The sequence below is a fragment of the Apteryx rowi genome, unplaced genomic scaffold (assembly GCF_003343035.1).
Source record: "Apteryx rowi isolate R43461 unplaced genomic scaffold, aptRow1 scaffold_428, whole genome shotgun sequence".
Classification (NCBI taxonomy): domain Eukaryota; kingdom Metazoa; phylum Chordata; class Aves; order Apterygiformes; family Apterygidae; genus Apteryx; species Apteryx rowi.
Window position 1 is genome coordinate 391,259 of NW_020450681.1, and position 18,948 is coordinate 410,206.

The window sequence follows — 18,948 nt, forward strand, 5'->3', positions numbered from 1 at the left end:
GTCCCCGCGGCCCCCCCGTCCCCGGGCGCGTCTCGCCACCCCGCGGCACACAAAGCCCCTTTCACATCGCTCCGGCGCGCTGGAAAAGCCTCTGGCCCTCGGCCACGCGTGCGGGGGGCCGGGAAGGGCTCCAGGGATGGGGGGGCCTTGGCCCTTCCTTATATTCCTGCAGTTGCAAAAGGGGGAAAATAACCCCGACCCGGTGCACGGGTGAGCACCCCCCCCCCCCGGGGACGGGGCCACCGGCAGGTCCCCCGTGGCACCAGGGGCTTCGCTCCGGCCTCGGCCACGTGCACATGGCCCGTGGAGGTGCCGGCATCCCGGCATCGCCCTCCCGGGCGGCAGGTTTAACGAAGGGCTCCTCGTTAGCATCCCGCTGCAGCCATCCCGGGGGCCTCGGKGCAGCGGGAGCAGGGATCCCTGCAGGCCGCCTGCTCTCTCRAAATCCCAAAYTCTGCTTTTTYTCCCATTTTTCCTGAGATTGGAAACGAAGCCCCAAAGTTTCCCATGCTCCGCTGTCGTTGCATGGAGCTGGGAATGGGACCAGGAGTCCTGGCCTGGGCTGTGAGTTTGCATCGCTCTTACAGACCCGCCGGGCTGGAACCAACTTTGGACGGTTTCGAATAGACGCTTAATTAAAGTCTGCCTTAATTAGCATTTTCTCCGCATGGCCCAGCTTCCTTCGAAGCTGCACCCTGCCGCAGCGCACCCGCGGGTGCCCGGGGCCCCGGCACCGCTCTGCCTGCAGCACCCCGGAGTCTCCATCCTCCCGGCTCCCGCGGGCACCCGCAGCGCCCAGGCAGAGCCGGCGGAGCCGCCGAGCCGTGCCGCGGCACCTGGGCAGGGTGCCAGCCCGCGTCCCTCCCCGCCGGGYGCCACAAARGCCGGCGTTCGTGCTCGCCTCGGCRCTCGCTGGCCCCTCGCCAGCCCCTCTGCATAAAACCCCCCGGCCGGGCGCCGCGCGGCCACCCGGTGCCATGGAGAGCCAGCGGCTGTCCTCCTATGGGCGCCGCTTCGGCACCGCCGGCACCGCTGCCTCCCTGGTGCCCCGCGTCGTCCCCGTGCGCTGGGGGACACCTGCCGGCTCTCCGGTCCGGCTCGTCACGGCCCGGGCCAGGAGTGTTCACCTCGGTGGTGTCCGCTCCGGCTCCCGCCTGGGGCTGGGCAAGATGGACTTCTCGTTGGCCGACGCTCTCAACTCGGAGTTCAGGGAGACGCGCACCAACGAGAAGGTGGAGATGATGGAGCTCAACGACCGCTTCGCCAGCTACATCGAGAAGGTCCGGCTCCTGGAGCAGCAGAACAAGGTGCTGGTGGTGGAGCTCAACCAGGCGCGGGACCAGGAGCCCTCGCGGCTGGCCGACATCTACCAGGAGGAGCTGCGTGACCTGCGGCGCCACGTGGAGCAGCTCACCACCGCCAAGGCCCGCCTGGAGATCGAACGGGACAACCTCGCTGAGGACCTTGGTGGTCTCCGGCAAAAGTAAGGCGCTGCCCTGCTCGGAGTAGCCCTGGGGAACAGGGTGGCCCCAGAAGCAGGAGTGTGGTGGGGACCAGGGATGATGGGGACAAAGGTGGCCATCAAGATGAAGGTGGTGAGGGGTTCAGGGTGGCTCTGGGGACAAGGGTGGCCACCAGGACCAGGGTTGTGATGGAGACCAGGGTTGTCCCAGGGACCAGGGTGGCCACTGGGACTGAGATCAGGATGGCCCCAGGGAGCAGGGTGGCCACTGGGATGGGGATCAGGGTGGCTGCCAGGACCAGGGTGACCCCAGGAACCATGGTGGTGATAGGAGCCAGGGTGGTGATCGGGAGCAGGGTGGCCCTGGGGACCAGGGTGGTGATGGGGACTGGGATGACCCTGAGGACTAGGGTAGTGATGGGGACCATGGTGGTGATGGGGCCAGGGCTGCTCCCGAGGAAGACCCTGGTGCCCACCAAGGGATGTGGGATGAGCTGGGGCTTTACGGGTCTCCAGGGATGCAGGGTGCAGTACGCCAGCTGGTGTGCCCAAACGCCTGAGTCCTGCTGCGGGACACCGCACTAGCCCACCGCAGCAGGTCCAACCCCTAATCTGACCCTTTCTAACCTGAGGGTGCTCAGCCCTGCGGGTGCTCAGCCCCATACATGTGTGTGTCTGCTGGGCACGGGCGTGCAGGGGGCTGGAGGAGGTGCTGGTTCGGGTGCATGCTTGGAGCCGAGGCCAGGGCCATGCGTGCACAGCCGTGTCCGTGTCCGTGCACACGTCTGTGTCCATGTGTGCACGGCCGTGCCCGTGTCTCTGCCTGCATGACTGTGTCCGTGTCCATGTCCGTGCATGTGTCCATGCGTGCACAGCTGTGTCCACGTCCATGCACGCATGGCTGTGCCCATGTCTGTGCACTCGTGTCCGTGTCCATGTCCATGTCCATGCGTGTGTGTCCGTGTTGGTGTCTGTGCATGCAYGGCCATGGCTGTGGCTGGTCTCGGCTCCAGGACACGCAAGACAGCTGAGGGGGTCTGAAACCTCCCCGAAAACCCGAGGGGAAGCTCTGCAGGACATGTGCCCAACTTGCACCCATGCACCCCACAACAGCCCCCCAGCAGCCTCTGGGGTCCCCGCGCAAAGCCACGCGCACCTGGGGACCCCCGTGTAAGGGACACGTGTGACACGGTGAGCTGGGTCCATGCAGGCGGTGCGGCACGGCACGGCTGGGGCCGGGCCCTCACGCGYGCCAGGGTGAGCGGGGGGACGTGAGCCTTGCACGTGCCCAGCCTGGGGAGGGGACATGGGCAACCCGCGCGGGTGGCACAGGGGGACACAGGGCAGGGCGGTGGTGGGAGCATGTGGGGCCGTGCACACGCACTGACACGGGTGCCAGGGCCACCGCGATGAGTAACGGTGCCTAACGAGTAACGACGCGTGACGAGTGACAGTGCCTAACGAGTAACAATACATAACGAGTAACGATGAGTAGCCAGTAGTGGTGCCTAATGAGCACCAGTGTGTAATGAGTAACAGCATGTAATGAGTAACAGCACCTAATGAGCAACGGTGCCTAATGAGCAAGGCTGCGTAAGGAGTAACGGTGGGTCTCCGYGCGGGTGCAGGCTCCAGGACGAGGTGACCCTGCGGCTGGAGGCCGAGAGCACCCTGGCTGCTTACAGGCAGGTGAGGGCAGGGGCAGGATCCTGCCCCCCAACCATGGGGAGTGGGACTGGGATGGGCTGGGACGGGCTGGGACTAGGGGCAGGTGCAGGCAGGGACCGACTGGATCAGACAGGAATCAGCTGGGACACTCACGGATGAGAAGGGGACAGGCTGAGGACAGGCAGGAACACACAGAAATGGGCAGGGGATGGGCAGGGGTGGGCAAGGTTAGGGGCAGGAACATGTAGGGACAGGCAGGGGTGAGCTGGGACACTCAGAGACCCACAGGGTGGGCTGCAATGGGCAGAGGACAGGCAGGACTAGAGGCAGGGATGGGCAGGGGCACTTAGGAACGTCTGGGACAGGCAGGGCTGGGCAGGACTGGGCTGGGCTGGGCTGGGCAGTGATGGTCTGTGACACTTGGGGACAGGCAGGGCTAGAGACAGGGCTGGGCAGTGACAGCCTGGGACACTCAGGGATGGGCAGGGATGGGCAGGGATGGGCAGGGACAGTGTGTGACACTTGGGGACAGGCAGAGTTGGGCAGGAAGGAGCCAGTAGGTGCTGGGCTGGGCTGAGGCAGGGCCATTGCTGGGACAGGCAACACCGTCCCTCCTCTTCCTCCCTGCCATGGCAGGACGTGGATGCTGCCGCGCTGGCTCGCCTGGACCTGGAGCGCAGGGTCGGCTCCCTGCAGGAGGAGATCACCTTCCTGAGGAAGGTCCACGACGAGGTAGYGTTGCGGCCGGGCAGCACGCGGGGCTGGGGGCCGTGGGGCTGCGGGAGCTGATGCCCCCAGATGCCTCGGCAGGAGCTGCGGGAGCTGCAGGAGCAGCTGGCCCAGCACCAGGTGCACATCGAGATGGACGTGAGCAAGCCGGACCTGACGGCCGCCCTGCGGGAGATCCGCACGCAGTACGAGTCCATGGCCGCCAGCAACATGCAGGAGACCGAGGAGTGGTACAAGTCCAAGGTACGAGGGACGCCTCTCTGGGACRTGCCACCGCCAGCTGGGGCCAGCCTGGGGTGCAAGAGGTGCTGCCCGGGATGGTGACACCCAGGGCCTGGCTGTCATCACACCGGGGATGTTGCCTTCTTGGGGCTGGGGTTGAACCCCGGGTCTGGACAGCTCTGCAGCATGTATGGATCAGGYGTCCCTGCTGTCCCCACTTGTGTCCCATGTCCTCTTTTGGTTCCCATGCCCTCCCATGGGGAGTGGGAATGTCCCACTGATGGTGAGTCCCATGTGGGCTGACCCTAAAGAGATGTGTCCCCAAGAGCATGTTGCACATGCACCATCCCATTGACCCCCGGGAGCTGGCCATGTCCCCAGTGCCACATGTCATCAGGACCTCATCCTCCAGCACCATCCCTCCCTCCCGTGGGAGCAGGGCCATGTCCCCAGCAAAACCTGCCATCGGGGCCATGTCCCACTGTCCCTTCCTCCCATGAGAGCAGAGTCATGTCCTAGTGCCATGTGCCGTCAGGACTACATCCTTCCCACAGGAGCAGGAGTGTGTCCCCAGTGACACGTGCCACTGGGGACATGTCCCATGTGCACTGCCCCTTCCTTCCATGGGAGCAGGGACCTGTCCCCACGACATGTTCCATTAGGGCAGCATCCCTCCTGTGGGAGCAGGGACAACAGGGCGCAGCCCCTGGTGCCATCCCTCGCTCCGGCAGCCCCAGCCCACGGCCTGTGCCTGTCCAGTTTGCAGACCTGACGGATGCAGCAGCCCGGCACRCGGAGGCCCTGCGCCAGGCCAAGCAGGAGGCCAACGACTACCGGCGCCAGCTCCAGGCCCTCACGTGTGACCTGGAGGCTCTGCGGGGCTCAGTAGGTGCCGGCTGTGGGAGATGCCCCAGTTTCGGGATGAAGGTGAGGGTAGAAGGCATCATGGCCACCCTCTTCGCCCCAGAATGAGTCCCTGGAGAGGCAGCTGCGGGAGATGGAGGACCGCTATACCCTGGAGACRGCCGGCTATCAGGACACGGTCATGCGGCTGGAGGAGGACATCCGCAGCCTCAAGGAGGAGATGGCGCGACACCTGCAGGAGTACCAAGACCTGCTCAACGTCAAGCTGGCCCTGGAYGTTGAGATCGCCACATACCGCAAGCTGCTGGAGGGCGAGGAGAGCAGGTGAAGGCACAGTGAGGCCCGTTCCCAGTTGGATGCCAATCCCTCCCTCCTCCCAGCCATGCCCCAAACTGGCCCCAAGTCCTCATGGTCCCTCCAGGGYGTCTATGCCTTCTGGGGACCACTCTCCAGCCCTCCTGCCCCAGCCCTGGTGGATGCACCTGGGGTGCTGGGGACCCCCATCCCACAGCCCCTGTCCACATCACCTTCTGACGCCTCCCCGTCGCTCYCGCAGGATCACCATACCGGTGCAGACCTTCTCCAACCTGCAGATCCGAGGTGAGGCCACATGCTGGGATGGAGGGAGGGAGTCTGGGGCTCTGCGGTGGTGGGCCAGCTGGAACGCTGGTGTGAGCAGGAGGGCTGGGAATGCCTGGGGTCTCCATGGAAGGAAACATGTTGTCTCTTCCTCCCTGCCCAGTCCAGAGGGATTGGGAGATTTTCCTTTGAATCCCAAGGAACCGGGACTCCTGGGTCCTGTCCCTGGTGTTGACCTGCTGTCAGGCCTCTGTGCCAAGGCGGGGTCCCTCCATGGTCTCCCACGGTGGGAGATGAGGAGTGTGCCAGGGCCACATCCCCAGGGCCAACCATCTCCCTGAGGCCAAACACCTCCCTGAGACTGATCACGTCCTCATGGCTKTTGCCACTCATGGTTTGGGGTTTGACCTGGTCCCTTTGAGCTGCTCTGCTTGAGCACTTGTGGATGGCCTATGGCCAGGGCACAGGGTCACCACCACGTCCTGCCTGTGTCCCCTAGAGACCAGCCTAGACACCAAATCTGTGTCAGAAGCTCACCTGAAGAGGAGCATCGTGGTCAAAACTGTGGARACCAGAGATGGAGAGGTGGGAAGTCCTTGTCTGTGCCTCCCACATGGCCTCCCCTCTATCCCAGGCACCCTGCAGTGTCCCCTGTGTCCCCAACAGGGTGACCGGTCACACACCTTGTGCCAYCATCCCTCAACCCCAGGAGCAGCCTGGGCAGGGAGCTGGCTCTGGACCATGATGGAGTCTGAGCCTGGCATCTTGCGAAGAAAGCCATCCCTATCCCTGTCCCTGTTCCTGAGCCTCCTTGGAGCCCAGGAGGGCTCAGCTAGGGAGGAGAGCCCAAGCCCAGGGTGATGGTCCTTCTCCCTCTGCCTCCAGGTGATCAAGGAGTCCAAGCAGGAGCACAAGGAGGTGGCGTAGGCTGGGGAAGACGCAGGTGGATGCTAGCAGCAGATGCACGCTTGTAGCCATAGCTATGTAGGTCCTGGCCACCATCCCGTGCCCAGCTGCTGCAAGGGAGCCCTGTGGCTGGACACAGGTCACTGCCTCCATGGCCCGACTGGAGGAGCTGGTGGACTCGACATCTAGGACGTGGCTGCTCTTTGGTCAGGACATTTCTCCCTGGGCCAYGGGGACCCTGCTGATGCCTGCTCCCCTCGCAGGGGGCTGGCGAAACACCCYGGCTGACCACGCGCTGTGCGGGGAGGAGACGGGTGTTACGGGGCAGAGGCGAGTGGTACTCRGGCAGAGCCAAGCTCTGCCCCCCCTTCCCCCACCGCCGGGATGCTGCCGTGTTTCCGCCGGCATGGGGGGGGGGCAGGGTTTTGGAGGGGCTGTGCCAGCGTTTGCTTTGGATATCTGGCTTGGCCRATGTCCGGGGAGGGGGCCTGTCCTGTTTCCATCTGTGTGCACTCATYGGGCAAGAGGATGGGGCAAAGAGCATCTGTCCCTGCATCCTGCCTTSCTGCCCACCCTCTGCTGCGGGAGGCCACCCTCAGTCTCCCCAGTGTGTCCAGGTCCTGAGCATCACAGGGGAGCTTGAGGGGATGAGGTACTGGCTGGCAAGGGACCTTTCCCCATCACTGGACATTGGGCTTAGCCAAGAGGAGAAAGGGGAGGATGGAACTGCACAAGGAAACCATGGTGCTGTCAGGATGCTGCAAAGCGGCGATGAAATTGGAATAATGAGGCGTGYTGGGGACTCTGGGTTGTCAGGGGTGGTTCGAGGGGCTGGAGTGATGGTGGGCACGGCCAYGTGGGGCACAGCAGGGTGGGTTGAACGTGGTGGCATTCCCTGGCATGGAGCCATGTGATCCCAGTGGGCTACCCACCACTGAGATGCCCCCGTCACCACGGTGGGCAAAAAGGTCCCCAGGGGCTCATGGCGAGGGGTCATGCAATGCCATGTGCCTGGTCCCTCGCTTGGCAGGTTCCTATGCAGGTGAAAATGAAGAGGAGGGGAGTGAAAGGCAGAGGGAGGGAGGAGGAGGGTGTCCAGGCACCCGCRGGTGCTCTCAGGAGCAGGAGGTGCTGGGGAAGGAAGGCTGGAGCCATCCTCATTCTGCCTGTCCCACCTGGGCTTGCAGTACAAGTCCCACCACCGCTTTCCCACCGTGGTGAGCCAGGGAATGGGGACCTGGCTCTGCACAAGCTGCAATCCCTGCCATGCACAGAGCCCCAAGCCCGGCTTCCCACGCAGGCACACAAAACGGGATTGGGAAGAAATCCCTCATCCCCGAGGCTTGTGTGGCCCTGTCCCCCCTCATCGTCCCTTGCTCCCCCCATCCAGACCAGCACACACTAGACCATCCAGGTCTGCAGCCTGGCACAGAGCAGCTTTGCGGGGCACTGGGGCTCGCTGGCAACCCTCCGTCCCCACCTCAGATTTAGCTACTGACCACAAGCAAAACCTGCCCCGCTTTTCAGCTACGCTGCCTGAGCCACCTAACGTAGGAGCAACGACCCAGCAGTGCTTCCCTTATCCCATAAGCCCATAGTGATGAGCACGTGGGATGCCACTAGGATGCTGTCCCCCTCGTCCCCTGGCTCAGGCTCTGAGCATGCTTTGCAGATGCTAACTCCAGAAAGCTCGTCCCTGGATGCAAGGGGTATTACTGGGGGAGACCCAGGTCCTGCCCGGGTTTGGCACCTGGGGCTCAGCCCCACTCGAGGATGTCCTGCAAGTGCCCTGCAGGCGGTACTCACTGCCATGGGGTCCCTGCAACGGCCGGTCCCATGGTCAGGCTGGGGATGGCTTGGGGCCAGGGGACTCAGCCGATCCCCCGTGTCCCGTGTCCTGGGATGATCCAGGCTGCGTGCGAGCAGCCTCCAGCTGGAGCGTTTGCAGTACACATCGCTACTGAATCAATGTACTAATGTCCGGGGCAGCATGAGATGATAAATAAAGCTAACGCAAGCGTTGCGCTTCGATGGTTGCGCCTGCATTCTGCTTCTCCATGCCAGCCCCGACCCGTCGGCAGGAATAGCAGCCAGTGCCGTAGGTTATTTGGGGTTAGTGAGGGCAGCAAGGTCCTTCAGGAGCCCAAGCCCACTGCCGGCAGGGTTACTCACTGGGGGACACAGGCTGAGCCCTGAACCCCAAGGCCTGGCCAACACACTCGGCCGTTCATGGCATGGTTTGAAGGCCCATAAGTGATTGCAACACGGGGGGAGGTGGGTGCAGGAATAAGCAGCCTGGAGCCAGCAGCTGGGCAGCAGAGCAAGAGAGATTCCCTTCCCGGGAGAGAAGAAAAGCAGTGATCTGGGGTCTTCAGCCCCAAATCTAGCTCCTTCCCCGTATGAGCCAAGACTGCCGCATTTGGGAAGCTCCTGAGATCCTCTGTAGCTGTCAGGACTTATGGTCGATTTGTAAGATCCCGCAAAGGGCCAGCAAAGAAAGGTTGTATTTGCAAACAGCAGGAAAATGCTGCTGGTTAGTGGGCATCAGAGAGGGACGCGAGGACTTTGGGAGCCCAAGCCCGCCCCTGGCTGGGAAGGATGCCAGCCAGGGCACGCAGATGGAGATATTTGCCAGCGAAGGATGCTGCAAGATCCTGCATGTCGTCTGTGCAGTGTGCGTGCCTTCCTTTGGAGAGGCGCTTGGGGCTGGTACAGACAAGAGGACATGGGATGACAAGAGACCCTGCAGAGATGTCATCCTCTTTGGAGGATGTCTTTCATTGCAGACAAATGTCAACTTGCAGAAATCCAAATAGCTCATAGACCCGCACTGAGTTGGGCAAGTTCAAAAAAAAAAACAAAAACAAAAACAAAACACCAGAGAAATTTCTGAAGAAATACACTGGTTTTGTTTCGAAATTTCTTTTTCTTTTTCCTTCAAAAATGAAAAAAGTTAAAAAGCTCCACATTTTTTATAAATGGTTTTGCTCCAGCTAAAAAGCTCCAGTGAACACTAGAAGTTTTGAAACTTGGATATTCAAAGTTTTCAGCAAAGGAAAAACATTAAGAAAGTAAGAAAAGTAAGAAAGAATAAGTCAGAGTTAAAATATTTCAGTTTGTCTTTTTACAGCAGCCCGTTAACAAACAAAACAGCTCTAAAGAATCACTGATGTGGTTCAACAACTCTGTAATGTTTGGCCAGAAAGTACTACAACAACTCAAAATATTCTCTTAGAAAGAACTATTTTGAGGTTAAAATCACACTGCAAGCCAGCAGCATGACCAGGAGCAGACTCCAGCGCTCCTAAATCCCAGCCTGTCCTTTCCAAGCCACAACGTCCTGGAGTGTGGCAGGCTTTCAGCTTCCATCCTCATGGTCCCGTCTCGCCCCGAAAGGGAGCAAGTGAGCAGGTAGCATTTTGCTCACATTTATTTCTAACGCAGCTTAGGATGCTTCTCAGCAGCCCAAGGGAGAACAGTCCAAGTCCTAACGGTGATGAGATAACTAATTGCCCGAGGCCGTAGCAGAGACACTACTTGCTGGGAGGGCACCAGAAGAGCCGCCTGCAGCAGCGGCACAGGTGGATGCCGAAGAAGACGATGGTGATGAGGACGTAGCTCGTGAGGATGGTCTTGATGGCGTACATCGTCTCAGGATCGTCAAGCGTCCGCTTGCGCTGACTCTCATAGCTGACGCTGAGTCGGAAGCCGGCCACCAGCTCACCCTCTCGCCAGCAGTAGTAGGTGCCTCTGTCGCTGAGCCGGACGCGGAGGATGTGCAGGTGGTTGCCATGGTCGATGAAGATGCGCATGCTCCTGTTGACACCGAGGAGGTAGTGGGAGCGGTAGAGCCGAACAGAGCCTTTGTCCCAGGCCACGGCGTGCTCGGGCCTGGCCCCCGGGCAGGCAATGACCAGCCCGCTTCCGGCGGGGTGCTTGTGGAGCTGCGTGGGGATGGGGGGCTGCCAGGGCTTTTGGCCAAGCTTTGAAATGATGTTGGAGATGGCCTGCACTCCTTCCTTGGGGACCTCCTCCTTCAGGCAAGGTGTCAGGCAACTTCGGATGACCACCTCCGGCCTCCGGCGTCGGTCAGGGTGGTGGAAATGTGCGGGAACAGCCTTCGAGCCACACGACGTCACGTTGGGCACCACGGTGCGGTACCGGGGGTGCAGCTGGGAGCTCCTCACGTAGCAGAGACCGATTCGCCGTTGCTCGCCTCTCACCCCACAGCGGTCACATTTGGTCCAGTCCCAGAAAGTGGTAAAGAGACTGAAGACCTTCTCGGTGTAATCCTCTTGAGCATGCTGRCCTCTGTCCACAAAAGCCACTGTTATGTGCTTGGTTGGCTGCACGTCCACGTCATAGCCGTAAAAGAAGTCCCCTTTCTTTGTGCCGCACAGGTAGAGGCCTGAGTCCCCCGCCTGGGCCTGGAAGACGATGAGACTGAACATGCGGATACTGAAACGCTTCAGCACATCGCTGCCCACGTGGATATGGCCCGAGTCCACAAGCATGGTGCCAGCAAAGTCCGTCAGGACCATGGTTTGGTGGCTCTCCTCATCCTTCTGGAAATACCAGACTACAGAAGTGACCTCTTCTGGCTTGCAGTTGCAAGGGAGCTCGAAGGTCATATCAGCCAAGTAGGCAGCATTCTCAAAGAGCAGGAAAGCAGGACAAGCTGTTCGCTTGAATATGTCATCTTTCTCTTCAATCGCAAAGGCGTGGAGAACATCTGCCATGCAGAGGAGAACGGTGACTCCCAGCAGCCTCGCCTCCATCGTGCCGGCTGGGTCACTGCAGTCAGCACAACGATAGCAGCGGACGCGCCCTCAGCAGGGATGGCCAAAACTCAAGCATGAGGTTAACAGAGCGGCAGCACTGGGGCAGGGAAGGTGTGCCCCCAACAGGTTGTTTGACAAAGATGGGGTCTGTAAGCGACTTTGGCAGTTGAAGCTCCCACCTGCAGTGTATTTGGCTGGCAGCAGGGATCAAAGAGCAACAGAAAGATCTCATCCCAGCTTAATAGTTGCTGGGAAGCATTTATAAGCGTGTGCTGTTCCAGCAGAGCACTTTTGTCCCTCACTGGGGCAAAGCTGTCCCCAGGGCACCCAGAACAGATTCTAGAACCCTTATTTTCTCTCTTGCATCCATTCTAGAGTGCGTGCACCCCCAGAACACGCTTGGACCGCCAAAGTCCTGCAGCACTGCCAAAAGGCCGCCGCTGCTGCAACGGAGGGCAACAGGCAGGTGGATCATTTGAGTGGCACAACCAGGAGGGAAGATACAGACCCCAGGGTAGATGGGGACCCAGTGTGGTGGGGACAAGGTTTCCACTGTTCAGGTTTTCTTGAAAGATTCACATGCAGGAAATGGTATGGATTTCACTTGTTCCTCTGCATGCAACGAACACAGAGAAGAACCTGTTCCAACTGCAGCTGCTCTCTKTAGTCCAAAACAAAGGGTTTCAAACACGATATTTAGATTTCTACATCCTCCCTGTTGTTTTTCCAAGTGCTTTCGTGCTGAAGCCCCTCAGCATAGGTAATGTTGGAGACTCTCCCTCTCTGAGCGATCAAGTGAGGCTTTCCACTCACATTGCCTTTGCCTGGGCTAATGCTGGCACCAGCCCTGGAGGCCTTAAACACACCTCTCCTACGGTAAAGGTGAACTATTTACTTCCCACTGAACCTGGCCAGACCTTCAGCTCAGCTTTTGCAGTTCTTGAGCAAATGCTCAGATCAGACCATGAACTGACTGCTGGGGAAACTGATCCCAGCCAGTCTAACAGCCCTTCCTCCTGCTAACATTCATGTAACCTCTCCTTTGAGGAGGAGCTCAGTGCTTGCATTTCATTTCTCCTGAGTCTTCAAAGCAAACAACAGGGATTTTGCTTCTCCCAAATGATAGGGATGCAGCAGGCTGCTCCTGTCCTTCAGACGAGATACAAACACAAGCCCCGAGCCTTGGGACTTGCTGAAAGCACTGCGGCAGTTCCCACCAGATCCTAAACTGCAACCAGCTCACACAGTCATGCAGGAGCTGTTCCAGCACAGAATGGATACCTGCAAGGATCCCTTGAAAGGATGATGCTGAACTCTCCYTGTCATATCTGGCCACTGGAGAGAAAGAGCTGTTGCCCACTGTCAGTGTAAACCCCTCACACTTTGACCACTGTCCCAGGAAGAAAAGGACCTGACTTTAGGCTGTTGAAGCTTTCTGAGGTTTCAATCCAACTCCAAAATCTGAGAGGAATAAGGAATTCCCTAACACCCAGTTTACACCTTAGTAAGCAGGAGAAAAGGCTCAGGGATAGGGTAGGAAAGATACACATCATCTGGAAACCAGTCTACTGCAGTCATGAAAAGGTCCTGAGTTAAGAGCACAGACAATGACTCTGTACCTTAGGAGTAGGCTGCTTAGCCATGGAAGGAGAGCCCTGGGTTCCCATCTCTTCTTTTAGGATTATTTTGTGATTGACTGATGTAAATAGCAGAAACGATCCTGATAAAAGAGCCTGTTGCTTCCCACCACAGAGAGCCACTCCCCAGCAGTCTCTCCTTAACTTCAGCATGGACCTTTGCAGAACCTGAATGTCAGGGTAGGGAGGCTCTGGGTCTGAGCCATCACTGTCCAGCAAGAACAAGAACCACAATCTCCCACAGCCCATGTGTTGTCAGCTGGTGGCAACTCTACCTTCTGTTCCTCCAGCTGGATTTCTGAACAAAACAAACCTGGCAGTTGTTTCTGAACTGAATTCAAGGGAGTCCAAGCAGTTTAACATGCACCAGCTTCCTCAGCTCCTCCCAGATCTTCCCAGACCAGAACTGCGAGAGAGCTTGATGGGTAGGTGCTGAGCTGTGCCATCCGAGGGCCTTTCTGAATACTTGGAGACACCTGGGAAGTTAGCAGCCAAAATGGAAAGGCTACTCCATTTAGAAACAATATTAGGCAGTGTTGGAGAGTCTCTTTCTTGGATTGATGCCTGTCAACTCCATCTAAATTTCAATTTATGTGGAATTTAGGCAAATCAGATTGTGCCTGAGATCACAGCGTCATGAGGTAACAGGATCTCTGAGATTTAGCCTGTGCAGTGTTTAAAATAGCACCTAGTTGGACCAGTCCCAGATACTCCACCTTGCCCCACATTTCCACCTCCATCAGCTGATTCTTCCGTGGCTGCATGGATAAATATGGAAGTGTCATTGATTAAATTTCTTAAATCACCTGAGTGACCAGGAATACATGGACAGAGCTGAAAAAGGGAGGGGACTATTTGGGTTTTGTTTTCTCCTTCATAAATACCAGCCCAGTTTTTCCTTCCCTCAGTTTTTTTCCTCATCTAAGAGATTCTCATGGAGTCATTCTGTGAGGACACTCTGCCCCAGAGATCACAACACAGTCGTCTCTGTAACTAATCTTTATTTGTGCAGAGCTATTGCTCTGGGTGAATCCAAGATACAGAGGGAAATGCAATCAGCAACACTCCAAAGGTGTCTGATTTATCTACAAGTCTCTGTCACAGTGTCTGATGACAAAGCCAAGCTGGGAGCCCCTTTTGCTCTCTGTTCCTGCATAACCATTGTGCTTCTGCTGCTTCAGCCAGCTTGATAACGTTTCATCAGCTCCACCACTATCTTTTCCTCGGCTTCCTTTTGCAGACTGGTACTTCTGAGGTGGGCTTCTCTCTCTGCTTCACAGTCAGCCAGGCCACTGAGATGGTCAGTGGTCCAATAATTTCTGCTCATGCTCTGCAGCTTCCTAAACAAATCCCTGCTGCTCTCCTTCTCCGACTCGCTGAGAAGATCCACGTTCAACCCAAAGCGCTTGGTGCTGGAAAGGCTCTGTAATATCTGCAGGATGGCATCTCTGTCTTCATGACAGACATTCTCTGCCAGCACGGTAAGGAATTCACCCAGGAGGCCAAAACCCAGGTCAGCCTGAAAGATTCTGCCCAAGGCCTTGCCTTCAAGTTTAAGCAAAAGCTGATATTTTTCTTTTCCGCTTTTTAAGCATCTGCGCCAATCTCTGTAAAATTCGGCAGAGGTTCCAGGCAGTTGATCTAGTTCCTGGAGGAAAAATTAGTTACTGAGTTCCTCGTGTTTTGTTCCCACTTGAAAATTTTTATCCCCCCTTTACCAATTCATGGATGTCTGACAGATGCTTTTAATACAGGCTTTGATAGCATAAAGGGCTGCATAGAGCTAGTGAGGTGGCAAAGCATGCAGAAAGYCAAACAAATATCAGATCAGTCAAGCCCAAAGGAAACCAGAGAACTTCAGAGKGAAATAACAGAAGAATGGGTAAGACATGAAACAGTGTGGAAGATAACTAGTGGAGTAACCCTAACCCTAATCAGAACTACTCAGAAGCACTGCTGAGTCTGGATCCACTGCCACTGCTCAGGAAGGGATCTGCTGGAGACTGTGGTACTTCAGTGAAAACCTCTGCTCCATCTCAGGCACCATGAAGGAAATCAAAGTGATGAGGAGATAAAAAATACGGGATGTAAAACCCAGAAATTGTTCTGATGCCCCTAGCACACCCTTTCCTTACCTACTGCATTCCTATGGGCCTGTGTTAAAGTGCTTGGACTAAAGAGAGAGACACACTCAATGTGGCATCTCCAGATAAAAGGAAATCTGTATCACTGCCAACTTAACTCAGGCACAGATTGAAGTAGGATTAAAATATTTAGGCTTTTATACAGATAGTGAAAACAAGTCACAGCAATAACAGGCTGTGTTTAAAAACAAAATGTAGATGCCCTGGAGATCAGAGCCCAAGCACTAATGAGATTAGGAACAGAATTTCCTCTAGGAGGATCACTGTTCAGTGCAGCCAAATCTAAAGCTGCCTGGAAGACTTGCAGAAGGATCTCATAATAACAGGCAAATGAGATTCACTGTCAAAAAATTCATGAGATACTTGTGAGAAGCATCCACGGGAAATATCTCCAACTACACGTTCAGTGATAGACTCTACTGTAGCTCCCATTAGGCAAGAAAGTATCCCCGTCACTGTGTCACTGGGCCAGTAAAAGTCATTGTGGATATTCTTCTGAAAACATCAGCTCATGCTCAGCAGCAGTCAAACTGGCAAAGCCAGCATGGGGACTTAGTAGGAAAGCAACTGAGAATAAAACAGAACGATTGTCTTGTGACTGTATAAATCCATAGGGTACCCATACCTTGAATACTGCCTGCAGTTTGGTTACCCTTTTGCACAAAAAAAAGCTAGCACTGGAGAAGAGAAAGGCAACAAGGGTGGTTGGAGGTACAGAATGCTTTCTAAACCAGAAGGCATTAAACTGATTAGGACTCTCCAGCTTGGACAGAGTCCACTGAAGGAGGTAGGACAGGTGTCAGTCAAATCACAATTGGCCTGGATAGGAAATGTTTATTTGCTGTTTCCCACAGCGGAAGAACTAAGGAGCATCCCAGGAACTCATCAGGAAGCAGGTTTAAAACAAACAAAATAGTACTTTTTCACAGCATGCATAATTAAACTGAGGTGAAAAAGGACTGGCCATATCATAGAAGAGATGTCATCTGTGGCTATTAAATGTGACGATCCTCATGCACAGACTGGCTCTCAGTCTCTAAACTGCAGCCAGCTGGAAGAGTATGGTCAAGGGAGGGCACTGTTCCCTGAGAATCTGTTACTGGCCACCATCAGAGGTGGGATATCAGGAGCTCTGGTCTGACACTGTACAGCCGGTCCTAGATTCCCAAAGGGTTGAAACAGCCTCTTCTTGAAGCAGCTGGTGCAAGCCCTTGTCAGACACAAAACAGGGGCCAAGACTGAACCCTGCAGTTATCTAATTCCAGTATTTCTGGGGATTTTGAGGGTTTATTCCCACGTAGAAATATTTTTGAATAACTCCTGCACTTCAAAGTAATACCCCAAATTATTCCGGAGTAATTTTTAGATGTGGACAAAGTCCCAGAAAGCATCTCCCTCACCTGGGCTATTTCCACGTTGCTGGCTTGCTCGCCCTTAGAGTGGGTTGCACAAGGATTCCACAGCACGTTTCTTTTTTTACCCATTTTGTCCTTTCTCTCCAGAGGCTTCAAGTGCGATGCCAGCACGATATCCCTGCAGGCAACAAAAGCGGAATGGGATATTTAGCAAGATCAAATACTTCCAGGCTTTGAGTCTCTTCTGCAGTGCCTCCTGTGAGGCTGGCAATTTCTGAGTTTGTGGCATGATATGTATCAAACACGATCTGGATTGAAATAAGATCATGAAGCATCAAAGATGGATCAGAGGAAGAGAGAAGATACTGCGTGGGGCACCTGGCAGGTTCATCTTGCTCACATACTCAGTATTAATGCAGTCATCAGGATCAACCAAGCAGGAATTTCCCCGGAGGCTGGACTGCTATAGAGCACTGTGATGGTTCCTCCCCAGCACGGGGAACACAAGATGGGCATTTTCACCTAACAGTCCTTGCCAGAGACAGGACCCAAGGAAATGGCAYGATACTTTTTCCTGCCCTTTTCTTACGGTACACTGAAGTTTTTGTCGCTTTTAGACTTTCACAGGAAAGATCCTAATTTCCTACAGTGCCTATGGGATTGTTTTGTAGTTTACACAGTGCTGGACAGGTATGTTTATGTGGATTCATTTGAATTCAGTGTCTTATTACATTGATGTCTACCACCACAGCAGCCTGGACTTGATGGCTCATGGGGTTCCTCTCGTTCTGTGGGATGAATCTTTGTGTCTCTAGTCAGTTCTCACAATAATTAGCTGCAGGAGATCTTCTGAGCAGCCCAGGTCCCCGCTACTGTGCTTGTGGGCCTCTCTAGCAAAGGCACCGCACCCACAGACAGAAGCTGTTCTGTTACCTCCCTCAGATTACTTCTATCTTTAATAATACAGCTGCATTGCAGATTTTGTGGACAGAGCAGTAATGTGGGTTTTTTTTCATACTTTAACCAACTGATACTACACTGATAAAACCCTGCAGCATAGAAACACTCTCAAAGGAACCCTTTTAAAGGGACCAGAAGACAGAAGAAAAAAAACCATTTTAAAGTTTCCCTTCCCTTTCAGAGATCTGATAGCATGACCGAATGCATRGGGAGGTGAGACCATGAATGAAATTTGCTCTAATCATGGATCAGTCTGTCATGGGGTAAGTTCCTGGACTCATTCAGTTCAGGTAAGTTCCTGGATCCATCTACAGATCTGGTTTTGGATATCAGTCGATGAGAACTTGATGGGCAACAACTAGGGTCAGGGCGGCCATAGGAGCATTCTGCACTGCCTGCCTCCAAGGAGCTCCCCTGCCCTCCCAGGACCGTGTTTCAAAYCTGCTCAGAGCCTTGGATACTTGATGATGACTTTGGGAGCAAGAACACCCTGAGCGGGGTGCTGGGGACCACGTATCACCTTATGCCTCTGTACCACCATCACTGCGTGGGGCTGGAAGAGCCTGAGGGGAAGAAGGGAGGTCAGGACAAAAACAGTTGGGTGACCACATTAGTGTGTAGTGAGCTTAGGCCCATCTCTAAGAGGTCTCAAAATTAATCACCATCACTCACGGGGTTGCGTTGGCTCTGTGTCAGAAATACTGAGCGCTAAGCACTGGGCGCTGCCGATTTAGAGCAGTGACACTGACCCGCTCAATCCTAATCCCTTTAAACCCGAGGGAATACAGCAGAGGATGATAACGGATCTCTGCAGGACGCGAAACAAAACAAAACTTTCCTTGACTAAGGGCAGCTGTAGCGCGAGGAGAGCTTTCGGCAGACCTGAACTCCTCGTAAGATGCCACCTTCTGGTGCACGGCCCGGAACTTGGCGCTGTTTTCCCTCTCGTACTTCTCGTCGGCAGCCACGGCCGCCCACAGCTCTTTCTCCAGAGCGCCGAAGTCGATCGCTCCGTCCGCCTCCATTTCGCACCTAAGAGCGAGGGAGAGCACGAGCGCGGGCTGCCAAAGCGGTCGCGGCGGAGCGGCCCCGCTTCCAGGGTGGCTCGGCCAGCGCCCGCGGCAGGGCCCCACGCGGCACCCGCATGGCCGCGGGGAAGGGGCCTGGCCAGCGGGCGGCATGGTGGGGCCCGAGGGGGAGGACGCGGAGGGCACACAGGGACAACCCCTCGTATCGTGACAAGCACGACAGGCTGGCTTGAGCCCACAGTCGGCTGAGGGGACAACTGCTTCTGTCACGATGGCCCTGCCGGGCTGAGCGCACCGCTGGCCTCAGGGGCTCCTGCTACTATCGCGACAGCCCCACCAGGCTGAGCGCACCGCCGACAGCAGGGACACCCGCTCCTATCGCGATAGCCCCAGCAAGGCAGGCACGCCGCCGGCGTCAGGGATACCCACTCGTATCGCCACAGCTCCACCAGGCTGAGCACACCGCCGGCGTCAGGGATACCCGCTCCTATCGTGACAGCCCCGCCGCGCCGGGACACCCCGCTCCTATCGCGACTGTCGCGACGGGCCGCGCTCTCCCCGCCGCGCGCGCGCGGGCGCCCCTCGCGTCGCCATGGCGACAGGGCAGCGCGGC

At 56.4% G+C, this 18,948-nt stretch overlaps 3 protein-coding genes across 3 annotated transcripts; 1 reads left to right on the plus strand and 2 right to left on the minus strand.

The window, feature by feature from the left end:
• Window positions 1–977: 977 nt before the first annotated feature.
• GFAP (glial fibrillary acidic protein) lies at window positions 978–6,451 on the plus strand. Its single transcript, XM_026076218.1, has 9 exons — window positions 978–1,483; window positions 3,091–3,151; window positions 3,767–3,862; window positions 3,941–4,102; window positions 4,841–4,966; window positions 5,049–5,269; window positions 5,502–5,545; window positions 6,024–6,109; window positions 6,410–6,451. Exons 1-9 carry the CDS (start codon window positions 978–980, stop codon window positions 6,449–6,451), a joined length of 1,344 nt encoding a protein of 447 aa, XP_025932003.1.
• Window positions 6,452–9,963: 3,512 nt separating this feature from the next.
• FAM187A (family with sequence similarity 187 member A) lies at window positions 9,964–11,208 on the minus strand. Its single transcript, XM_026076219.1, has one exon. It carries the CDS (start codon window positions 11,206–11,208, stop codon window positions 9,964–9,966), a length of 1,245 nt encoding a protein of 414 aa, XP_025932004.1.
• Window positions 11,209–13,832: 2,624 nt separating this feature from the next.
• CCDC103 (coiled-coil domain containing 103) lies at window positions 13,833–18,894 on the minus strand. Its single transcript, XM_026076181.1, has 4 exons — window positions 18,765–18,894; window positions 18,190–18,339; window positions 16,393–16,525; window positions 13,833–14,496 (listed from the first exon to the last, which is right to left on the minus strand). The coding sequence occupies exons 2-4, from the start codon at window positions 18,330–18,332 to the stop codon at window positions 14,026–14,028; spliced, it is 747 nt and encodes a 248-aa protein (XP_025931966.1). The 5' UTR covers window positions 18,333–18,339; window positions 18,765–18,894; the 3' UTR covers window positions 13,833–14,025.
• Between the last annotated feature and the right edge of the window lie 54 nt (window positions 18,895–18,948).